This window comes from Coregonus lavaretus (assembly GCF_964263955.1).
Source record: "Coregonus lavaretus genome assembly, chromosome: 27".
Taxonomy (NCBI): Eukaryota; Metazoa; Chordata; class Actinopteri; order Salmoniformes; family Salmonidae; genus Coregonus; species Coregonus lavaretus.
This window is the reverse complement of record NC_140014.1, coordinates 20,872,002-20,883,474: the sequence shown is the minus strand read 5'-3', so window position 1 is coordinate 20,883,474 and position 11,473 is coordinate 20,872,002. Positions and strand designations below refer to the sequence as shown.

The 11,473-nt window shown below is 40.4% G+C and overlaps 1 protein-coding gene and 1 pseudogene across 3 annotated transcripts; both read right to left on the bottom strand.

Moving 5' to 3' along the window:
- Positions 1-1,565: 1,565 nt before the first annotated feature.
- LOC311102576 (glutathione peroxidase 2-like) lies at positions 1,566-2,374 on the bottom strand (annotated as a pseudogene). Its single transcript has 3 exons — positions 2,368-2,374; positions 2,063-2,187; positions 1,566-1,919 (listed from the first exon to the last, which is right to left on the bottom strand). The product of its transcript is annotated as a glutathione peroxidase 2-like (transcript).
- A 648-nt stretch (positions 2,375-3,022) lies between these two features.
- On the bottom strand, positions 3,023-11,070 carry LOC311102728 (ras-related protein Rab-15-like). Of its 2 annotated transcripts, none has more exons than XM_084144102.1 (7): positions 10,723-11,070; positions 5,960-6,020; positions 5,705-5,765; positions 5,479-5,556; positions 5,210-5,299; positions 5,045-5,110; positions 3,023-4,138 (listed from the first exon to the last, which is right to left on the bottom strand). In XM_084144102.1, the coding sequence occupies exons 1-7, from the start codon at positions 10,943-10,945 to the stop codon at positions 3,980-3,982; spliced, it is 738 nt and encodes a 245-aa protein (XP_084000228.1). In that variant the 5' UTR covers positions 10,946-11,070; the 3' UTR covers positions 3,023-3,979. The 2 variants fall into 2 exon arrangements, with proteins under 2 accessions (XP_084000228.1, XP_084000229.1); XM_084144103.1 differs by lacking the exon at positions 10,723-11,070 and adding an exon at positions 9,555-9,703 and having other exon boundaries at positions 3,024-4,138.
- Positions 11,071-11,473: the final 403 nt, after the last annotated feature.

Sequence of the window (11,473 nt, the reverse complement as noted above, 5' to 3'; positions counted from 1 at the left end):
ATGCCAACAGTAAAGCATCCTGAGACCATTCATGTGTGGTGTTGCTTCTCAGCCAAGGGAGTGGGCTCACTCACAATTTTGCCTAAGAACACAGCCATAAATAAAGAATGGTACCAACACATCGTGGTCCTCTGTAGCTCAGCTGGTAGAGCACGGCGCTTGTAACGCCAAGGTAGTGGGTTCGATCCCCGGGACCACCCATACACAAAAATGTATGCACGCACGACTGTAAGTCGCTTTGGATAAAAGTGTCTGCTAAATGGCATATTATTATTATTATTATCCTCCGAGAGCAACTTCTCCCAACCATCCAAGAACAGTTTGGTGATGACCAATGCTTTTTCCAGCATGATGGAGCACCTTGCCATAAGGCAAAAGTGATAACTAAGTGGCTCGGGGAAAAAAACATCGAAATGTTGTGTCCATGGCCAGGAAACTCCCCAGACCTTAATCCCATTGAGAACTTGTGGTCGATCCTCAAGAGGCAGGTGGACAAACAAAAACCCACAAATTCTGACAAACTCCAAGCATTGATTATGCAAGAATGGGCTGCCATCAGTCAGGATGTGGCCCAGAAATTAATTGATAGCATGCCAGGGCGGATTGCAGAGGTCTTGAAAAAGAAGGGTCAACACTGCAAATATTGACTCTTTGCATAAACTTCATGTAATTGTCAATTAAAGCCTTTGACACTTATGAAATGCTTGTAATTATACTTCAGTATACCATAGTAACATCTGACAAAAATATCTCTAAACACTGAAGCAGCGAACTTTGTGTCATTCTCAAAACGTTCATAGCTTTTTTTCTCTCAATGAGTCAGTGGCACCACCTGCTGGCCAGCATGGGAATAGAGAGAGGAGAGGGTTTACTAGGTCAGTCACCTTTATTGTAAATAGGAATAGAATATTAATGTACCATATTACGCATAATCATGAATGCATTGTGAATAATGATGAATGAGAAAGTTACACAGGCATATCATATCCCCCCCAAAAAATCTAACCTCTCCTGTTATTGGTAATGGTAAGAGGTTAGCATGTTTGGGGGGGTATGAACTTACTGTATAGGCTAGTAGGCTACTAAATCAAATGTGTAATGCTCAAAATGTGTTAATGTCGAAGTGTTCAGAAAAATATTATATTCTTATTGGCAATAAAAGTGACTCCAAAATGACACAATACATTATTTAACATTCATTTCTATTGGGCACAATATAATACGACACACAACCAAAACAAACTGCAAATACATCCAACAAGTTTGTAGAGTCACAAGCTTGACTTAGTCATTGTGGAATATGGGACCAAATACTAAACTTTTGACTAAATGTTATACACTGTAAGTGAATGTGTCCAAATACTTGACACCTTCAAAATGGGGGGAGTAGATTCATAAAGTGCATTCATTTCTAAATGGTAAAACATATCAGTATGAAAATACCCTCAAATAAAAGGCCACATTCTGTACGGTCGCCTCATATAAAACAAAATCCAAAATGCTGGAGTATAGGCCTTTCTGTAGCATAAAGAGAAGTATACAAGGAAAACATTTCAATGCCATTTTCAGGTCTTGGTTGGCCTCAACAGTCTTTGGCTTTCAGGCTCCATGTTGATGGTTTCAAATTTTTTGTTGTACCGTTTAAAGGGCTCTCCCTCTGGCCCAACCAGACATTTCTCAAAATTCCAAGAGATGTCCTGCTGATGGGACTCCAAATGAGGAATTTGGGATCCTGGATGAGGGTGTGTGGATGGATCATCATCAGGGTAGGGAAGTTTGTCTTTCAAATAGGCAAAGACAGGGTGGATGTTGGTTACATTCACATCACACTTCTCAAAGGACTGTGAAGCCAGGCTGGTAGCCATCTCCTGGACGCACATACTTCAAGGAGTTCAGGATCTCCCCATTTAACAGTTCTCCTGTAAAACACATAACATTCTCATCTGACATTCATAATTAAACAAATCAACTGATACTGTTAACAGAATATTTTACTAGATTAGCTTGTTTTTATGGATTTAACTGAACCACATAACCAAAGGCCAAGATGTTGCATACTGACCTGGTAGCCAAACTGATTGCAGGGGAAGCCCAGGACCACTAGCAGTTGAGGGTACTTGCTCTGGAGCAGGTTGAGCTGGCTATAGCCCTGTGTAGTTGTCCCTCAGAGCGATGCCACATTGTGGCCTTCAGATCATAGAAGGTCTTAGCAATGAACGTCATGGTCCTGTACTGTGGTCACACTGGCAGAGGTGACAACCAGTGTGTCTGTGTGTTAATCCCACCACAGGTCACCTGACTTCAAATATATGCTACTGCCTTACCTTACCTGGGTGTCAAATAACTCTGCAGAAAACTGATACCCACCTGACATAGAATACTCTCACACACAGACATGCTCATATTTCAGCTTGTAAACTTGCACACATCGGTATGAACGGGGTCATGTTATATCAAACCTATGGTTAATTCCTTGCATGGTTTGTTAAAACAGCATCATATCAAAACAGGATTACTTAATATAATATTTCATACAAATTACATTTAGGCATTTAACATGCCATTACATATCTTCACCCCTTCAAGTTTTTGTATTATGGACAAATACGCCTAGTGGTTTTACAGATAAGACTCATCTGTGAATCTGATCTGTTAAAAATGTATTCCACGGTATCAAAACATTTACCAGAGATCTAATGTACAGTAAAATGCACTGTGCTTGTAGCTATTTACAGTTGTTTGTCATTACAAATGACTTATTTCCTGTGAGAATAATGAGAAGGAAGGGAACCATGTATTATGATATGGGCACAATATTCAGCTTTATGCTAATTCAAGGGCCTATATATCAGTTTCTCACCATCAACCATTTATCAAGTCATTACCTGCCTTTCCCAGTATGTGATAAAAAATGAATGACTGTCCTATTTGATCTTCTAGTTCTATTTAAACTCAATGAACCAAGGCTTCACTCAACTCCCCTCTAGTATATCTCACAAAATGCAACTACAAGATGGCCAATAAGTTAACGTGAACTTTTAATGAGTATTTTTGTTATTTTTCCACACACAAAAAATCATATTTTATCTTATAGCTAGCACAGCTATTCAAAAACGTCAAAACAGTCAGCAATCAGTGGCACCCTAAATAACCTTTATAATAGTATGTGTGTATGCACCAGTGTGGCATTTGCTACAGCTTTTCAACCTGGAAAAATACTTTGAATTGGCAATGAAATTCACACAACATACTCAAAGTTACTCAAAGATGGTGTTGAACATAATTTCAGTTTTAGATTGAGGTTTTGCGTTAATGCTTGTCTGAGTATTGGTTACTCTTCCACAGGTAAATTATCCCTTCCAGCTAGCTTGGATTCTATTTCTGCATATTAATAATTGAACCTTGCCCTCTGCCCACCCTGTCTCCCCTATCCTTGTCTCACCTCATAAAGGACCACTCAAGAGCCTCAGATTCTCTTTCACTATAGTCCCACACTTCATAATTTTTAGCAAATGACTTTGTAAGCATAAGTTTTGTTATTTCAAGTAGACAGCAAAGTTGTTTGTGATATGAAGGGTAAAATTGTGGCAATACAAATTATACAGAAGAAGGCTTAAGTATACCCAGTAACTGAGTTGCAGCTTTCAGAGTTTTGCAGACAGTAGCCCCTCTGCTGGCAAATGTTCTTATTACATGTGGACTACTTAACTCAGCGTGCCATCAGTTTAGGTGTTGCAGAATAGGGTAATAAACATGAAAAAGCCAAGTAACTATGAAATTATACATGAAGATGAAAACTGAACAGTGAGTAGGCCAAAAAGTGATAATGCATTCATCTGAGCAGCAGCAAGGGCAATATTCAGTAAGCACCGAACATACTCTCACATTTCATAAGTTACACATTTCAATGTCATTATGTCACAGGGCCAGGGGCATTCTTCTAGACAAACACCCCCATGTGGAGAGCTTTGCCCTTATGCTAACATGTGCAGGACTTCTGGGAGTTTGCATCACTGTCCTGTTTGTCCTGCTCTCCCCACAGAGAAGTCATGTCTAGGTATTTATTAGTGGAACCCTGGAAGGCATCCATCTCTTTCTTGTGAGCCTGCAGAACCAGCTGTGTCAACCGGATAAACGACTGGAAGATGTAAAGAAAATATATGATCACAATTGCCTCACATGTTCACCCAACATAGCGTACATATACTGAACGAAAATATAAACGCAACACGTAAAGTGTTGGTCCCATGTTTCATGAGCTGAAGAGAAAAATCCAAAATAAAATCCATACGCACAAAAAGCTTATTTATCTCAAATTCTGTGCACAAATTTGTTTACATCCCTGTTAGTGAGCATTTCTCCTTTACCTTACCAAGATAATTCATCCACCTGACAGATGTGGCATATCAAGTAAGTCGCTCTGTGAATACATATTTTTTTATACTGGCCCCCCGTGGGAATTGAACCCACAACCCTGGCGTTGCAAACGCCATGCTCTATCAACTGAGCTACATCCCTGCCGGCCATTCCCTCCCCTACCCTGGACGACGCTGGGCCAATTGTGCGCCGCCCATGAGTCTCCCGGTCGCGGCCGGCTGCGACAGAGCCTGGATTCGAACCAGGATCTCTAGTGGCACAGTTAGCACTGCGATGCAGTGCCTTAGACCACTGCGCCACTCAGGAGTACTTCACCTGTGGGATCATCTGAGACCAGCCACCCAGACAGCTGATGAATCTGAGGAGTATTTTGGTCTTTAATAAAAGCCCTTTTGTGGGGAAAAACTCATTCTGATTGGCTGGGCCTGGCTCCCCAGTGGGTGGGCCTGGCTCCCAAGTGGTTGGGCCTATGCCCTCCCAGGCACAGCCATGGCTGCACCCCTGCCCAGTCATGTGAAATCCATAAATTAGGGCTAATGAATGCATTTCAATTGACTGATTTCCTTATATGAACTGTAACGCAGTAACATCATTGGAATTGTTGCATGTTTAGTTTATATTTTTGTTCAGTATACAAGGTATTGACTCAATAAGGCCTATGACTCACCTCATTTATGTTGCAGTTGGTGCAGGCACTTGTCTCAAAGAATTCCATTCCATAGGTTTTTGCTAGCTGTAACACACAGGAGTTCATTAAGAATGGAAAATGTTCAACTGTGTATGGAAGAAAACCGTTGTTATGGCTGAGTAAAACAGTGCGATAAAGGCCAACCTTGTTTCCTTGTTCTTTAGGAACTTTCCTCATCTGCTCCTCATCAGCCTTGTTCCCCACCAGGATCCTCTGCACCTTGTCAGGGGCGAACTGAAACATAGTTTGACAGGGTTGAGAAATAGACGACTGGGCACCAACAATTCAATAAGAGAGGATGTAAATACTGGGTCAGTCAAACACAGAGAACCTGAGAAAAGGAGAAGGGGGGACAAAAATAATGACACAGTGAATGGAGAGGGCTGTGTTTTATCAGTAGGTGTTAGCCTTACCTCATCCACATCGCTAGCCCACTTCAAAATGTGCTGAAAGGAGCTGGAACTTGTGATGTCATACACCAGGATAATTCCCTGGTGAAAGATCAAGAGGGGAGGGACCATCATGACAGATTGTGAGCACATGACTGAGGGTGAGCATGGAACTAGGCACAGTAAACTGTTTTTAACTGGTACATATCTTCATTCCTGAACAGGGATTATTGGTATATAGAGAACCCACCTGTGCCCGTCTGTAGTACTGTTTGGTGATGGTCTGGTATCGTTCCTGGCCAGCAGTATCCCTGCACACAGACAAAAGCAATCCTCAGTTTTACATGGTGATGTGACCACATTTCAGAATATTTATCATCTTAATCAAATCAACAGGTAAAGCTTATTTCAAACACTGTCTTACAGAATGTAAAATTAACGTGATAGGTGTGTCAATAACTACTGTATTAGGGTAAGTCATTGTCTGTAAGATCTTTTCACTCACCATATCTGTACTCGTACTTTAATGCCATCTACTTGTAATGTTTTCATTTTGAAATCCACTCCTACAAAAAAATATATATATATGTTTTACAAACAAACATGTATTACTCTTGCCTGCATTTTATATCCATCTTCTCTGTCTCCCTATAGTTGGATTCTTTATCTCCCTCCTGTTTTCCTTACTAACATGTATCTTTTGAGCTTGTGCTTTCATGTTTCTTTATTCTTCATTTTTCCATTGCAGGATTGGAGTTTTACCGAAGCCTCAAAGAGTGTAGCCTAATCTCAATATATCCTATTGGTGCATAACAATTTTAAAAAATGTCTCTGCATAAATAAATGAATAGAAAAAAGTTGGACATCATCTCATTGGCTGGCAATTTTTTGTTTTTTACTCATCAAAACAGCCTGTACTATTCAATAAGTAGGGTAATATTCGTAACTCTGGGCTAATGGTAAAAGTGACACATACTTGAAGTGGACACTGATGAGGACTGGGTTGCTTAGATACCCACTTATCCCAGTTGAATGTCCTTTCAATCAGTCTTTAGAGGTAACCTTTAAAGCATGTCATCTTGCTAAAAGGAATTCAGTTGTTATTTACTACAGTGTATTCCTGCAGGGCCAAGGAAGACGTGACTTGGGTTGTCTATCGACTTCTGCATGAAAAATATATCAATTTAGATGTCAGTGGTGTGTGTGTGAAAGCTTCACAGTTGAAGAAGCGTAAAAACCCATCAAATAGTCAGGTGCAAAAGGTCAGCTGCTTGCAACATTACCATCACTTAGCTTAACAACAACACCAGCCGACAAACACAGTAAACAACACAGAGCTGATACAAACACTTCACACCAGGATATGCTTCAGGCAACGGATTGGCATCGTATAGTGCCTTGAGAAAGTATTCATACCCCTTGACTTTTCGCATATTTTGTTGTTACAGCCTGAATTCAAAATTGATTAAATAAATTACAAATCTCACCCATCTACACACAATATGTTTGCAAATCTATTGAAAATGAAATCTCATTTATAATGAACAAAAATATAAAACGCAACATGCAACAATTAACGATTTTACTGCGTTACAGTTCATATAAGGAAATCAGTCAATTGAAATCAATTCATTAGACCCTAATATATGGATTTCACATGACTGGGCAGGGGCGCAGCCATGGATGGGCATAGGTCCACCCACTTGGGAACCAGGCCCAGCCACTCAGAATGAGTTTTTCCCCACAAAAGTGCTTTATTACAGACAGAAATACTTTTCAGTTTCATCAGCTGTCCAGGTGGCTGGTCTCAGATGATCTCGCAGGTGAAGAAACCAGATGTGGAGGTCCTGGGCTGGCGTGGTTACACGTGGTCTGCAGTTGCGAGGCTGGTTGGACATACTGCCAAATTCTCTAAAATTACGTTGGAAGCGGTTTATGGTAGAGAAATGAACATTCAATTCTCTGGCAACAGCTCTGTTGGGCATTCCTGCAGTCAGCATGCCAATTGCACGCTGCTATGGCAGTGTCGTGTGACAAAACGGCACATTTTAGAGTTGCCTTTTGTCCCCAGCACAATCCATCCTGAGTTTTCTCCTATCACAGCCATCAAACTCTGTAACTGTTTAAGGTCACCATTGGTCTCATGGTGAAATCCCTGAGCAGTTTCCTTCCTCTCCCGCAACTGAGTTAGGAAGGATGCCTGTATCTTTGTAGTGACTGGGTGTATTGTTACACCATCCAAAGTGTAATTAATAACTTCACCATGCTCAAAAGGGATATTCAATGTCTGCTTTTTTTACCCATCTAACAATAGGTGCCCTTCTTTGCGAGGCATTGGAAAACCTCCCTGGTCCTTGTGGCTGAATCTGTGTTTGAAATTCACTGCTCGACTGAGGGACATTACAAATAATTGTGTGGAGTACAGAGATGCGGTAGTCATTCAAAAATCATGTTAAACACTATTATTGCACACAGAGTCCATGCAATTTATGTGACTTAAGCACATTTTTACTCCTGAACTTATTTAGGCTTGTCATTAAGGGGTTGAATACTTATTGACTCAAGATATTTCAACTTTTCATTAATTTATAAAAATGTCTAAAATCATAATTCCACTTTGACATTATGGGGTATTGTGTGTAGTCCAGTGACACAAAATCTCAATTTAATCTATTTTCTATTCAGGCTATAACACAACAAAATGTGAAAGTCAAGGGGTGTGAATACTTTCTGAAGGCACAATGTTCTTGGTGAATCCAAACTGTGCTTCTAGTGATGTTTGAAACTGTTCTGTCTGTTGGACTTGATTAACAAATGCCATCTCTAATAGTGGAGGCAGCCTTCCCAATTATTGCCCCAACACTGACACATGGGAGAGAGAGAGCACATTCAAATTTGACATGCTGTACATGCTTCACTACCTTTGCCTGTGTGTGTGTGGTGTCTGCCTTGCCAGTGTTATAGGCTAATCATGTGTTCAATAGGTCTGACATTACATTCATCGTCAGTGAACCCAGTCAAATCTTTAATGAGCTAATTTAGCAGGTTTACACTGTATTCCAGGAACTGAGGGTTGGGGGTTCAGGACTGAAGAATAATAAGGAATTAAGCAAACTAGAATCTAGGCTGATAGTCACGGGGGAGAGATCAGGTGCCTTGCTCGGATTCTGTTCTGCATGATACTGTAGCGTACCTCTCCCCCTCAATAACACTTGTAATCGAATACAATCGTTTTTTTGTAGATCAGCAGCAGCTTTTATTACCTTGCTTCACAGAGATTAAACTCACCAGTAGAGCTAGTTGCAAAGTGAGTCAAAACCTTCCCCATTCCTTCTAGTCACATACTGTTTTGTTTAAGTTGAACAAACAGTAGGAAGAAAGTTACAGGGTTAGATAAACAACCTCAAGACATGTGTATTAGTGTGTGTGTGTATAGTATGTAGACTTTCCTGCAGACTGATACTTTTCCAACAGAACCCCTGCCCTGAGCTTTTCAGAATATTTGAGCCAGTCAATCAGTCAGTCATACTGCAGGATCACCACCATGTTTATAAATAAGAGGGTGCAATGACTGCTGATGACCCATGGGAAACGGAAGTCAATCTGGCCAATAAGTACTTTTTCTGCTGCATATAACCTTTGTAAAAATCATTAGACATTGGCCACATAATTAGTGGGGGAAATGCTTCAGTCTTGAGGGCGCCAATTTAATGTGAGTCACACATTGTCTGTCTACACCTCTACTTTGTATGAAACCAAAACAAAGTGGTGGCTTAATGGAGAACCAATCAGAGGGAATGCATAAGATACATTTTCCCCAACCCTGCCACTTCCTGTTCAACAAGAAAGAACTCCCTTTCCAGTAAAATAACCATCAGGCTTGGAGAGGCTTTCTATGGAATTACAGACCTATCCCAATAACGGAACAGAGTCATTATCAAGGGCTATTACAGACCCTGCAGCTCCATTGTGCTCTGCCAAAGAGAGGCGTATTTCCTTTCTAAAAAAAAACATCTATCCATAATAGGCTAAATGATAATGTATGTGATCAGTATTGCAGAAGAAGGCAGAATGTTGAATAAAATGATATTTACACTTACTTTACCGGTTGTACATTAGTGATGGGAATTCCGAGTCTTTTCGTTGAGCCGGCTCATTCAAAATGCTTAAGAATCTATATATAGAACCAAGGAAACTTTCAAATATCCTAATGTAAGGCCCAAAAAGTAGTCTACCATTGTCAGATCATGAAATGCACGTTCAAAAAAATAAGAGATGTTCAAAAAGAGATGTTCGTTCGCGAATGACCCTTCACTATTGTACATGCTGTTGGTCCTTTTGGCGGTAGGAGGTGGAGATATGGTATCCACAGGAAAGTGTTGTTTACCCGGCTTTTTGCGGCAATGCTAGGCTCTGTTGCTTGTGTTTTCAATCTGTTGAAGCATTGCATGTGATGCACAACGCACTAACGGAATGTAGTTGACAGAAGCACGTTTCTCCTTGCAATAAACTGGAAGTGTTTGCTGTTAGGTTAGGCTTGGCCATATTGTGAAAGTGTTTGTCACGTGCGAATTGCATCAGCCCTGTGTAGCTCAGTTGGTAGAGCATGGCGTTTGCAACGCCAGGGTTGTGGGTTCGATTCCCACCGGGGGCCAGAATAAAAATAAAAATAACATGTATGCACTCACTAACTGTAAATCGCTCTGAATAAGAGCGTCTGCTAAATGACAAAATGTAAATGTATTGAAAATAAAAAACGGAAATACAAATGATATACTGACAAGAATACTGAATGTCAGTTTGATAACACTTCCCTGTGGACATTTTGTATCAGATTACCTCCGACATAGGGTCAAAATCGGCTGGAGTTTCTAAACAAACATGTCCATAGCCATGGGGGGTGGGGGAAATTACATGTTGAACATGGATGCCGAGAAAACAATCATCCGGTTCATCAAAGCTTGTAGTACATTCTCACTCTGATGGGGATCAAAGCGTGTTTGTGAAACATTTCCTCAGTTTATCAAGTTTATAGGACTAACAAAGACAACCTTTAATACAGTTAGGCCTATGGCTAGTACAGTTTCAGAAATATGTCCTTCAACAAAGATTTAGGTGAAGGCATGATAAATCTACAAGAAAAGTCCATTCTATCGTTTCGTATAGAATTACTTGCTGTCAATCACTTGTTGTGGGATCCGCATAGTTGGCGGCAAACTTGCATAAATAAATCGTCAAACTAAACGATTGCAATCAACAGCAGCTTACCAATAGTAGAGATATGCGATGAATTAAATTCATTATCCGTGAACCTGCACAACAAACAGGTTTTCCCAACCCCGGAATCTCCTAAAACCAGCAACCTGAGCAAAACGTCGTACTGCTTTGCCATGGTGGACAAAAAAACTCTGAAATCCAAAATGCCTGTCGCATATTCCAAGGATGTGGCATAGCTACTGATGAGGAAATTAGTTGCATTCCTTGTAGGCATATATGGGATGTATTCATTACGCCTATTCTGTTGCAAAACGTTTCGTCTGTTGCAAAATTTTGCAACAGAAACCGTTTACTTCAAACGAAAAAGTTTGGCGACGAAAACGAGAGTTTCTTTTGGACAAATTCAGGTAGGTCCCTCCCTGTTTCGTTCCGTTTGGTTCTTAAATGATAAATGGTTTCCGTTGCAAGACAAAATGAATACACCTCTGGTTCCCTGGCCTTCCCCTTCTTCCCAATCAGTGAGAACCATAGAGATTTATAGAAATCTCAACGTTGTAGGTCTACAGGTGCCATTATGGCATATGTGACAGCATGGGCAGCACCATTGAGGCTATCTTCATTTTAAAGTAGTACATTTTCTACTTCTTTTGATTGACCTGCGGTGCTGGAATGTTGAACCAAATATTGTAATTAATTTATTATGGCCAGTAGATGGCGGTCTTATCTTAAAGCCATTTACAAACTACGCAAACCAATTTTAAGAATCAATCACATTTTATTTATAAAGCCCTTTTTACATCAG

Coding starts and splice junctions, on each gene's coding strand:
- LOC311102728 (XM_084144102.1), bottom strand. CDS start 10,945: ATGCCTACAAGGAATGCAACTAATTTCCTCATCAGTAGCTATGCCACA. Junction 5,111..5,209: donor CTAAAGAACAAGGAAACAAG/GTTGGCCTTTAT, acceptor TGTGTGTTACAG/CTAGCAAAAACCTATGGAAT. Junction 4,139..5,044: donor CCAACTGCAACATAAATGAG/GTGAGTCATAGG, acceptor TACATCTTCCAG/TCGTTTATCCGGTTGACACA.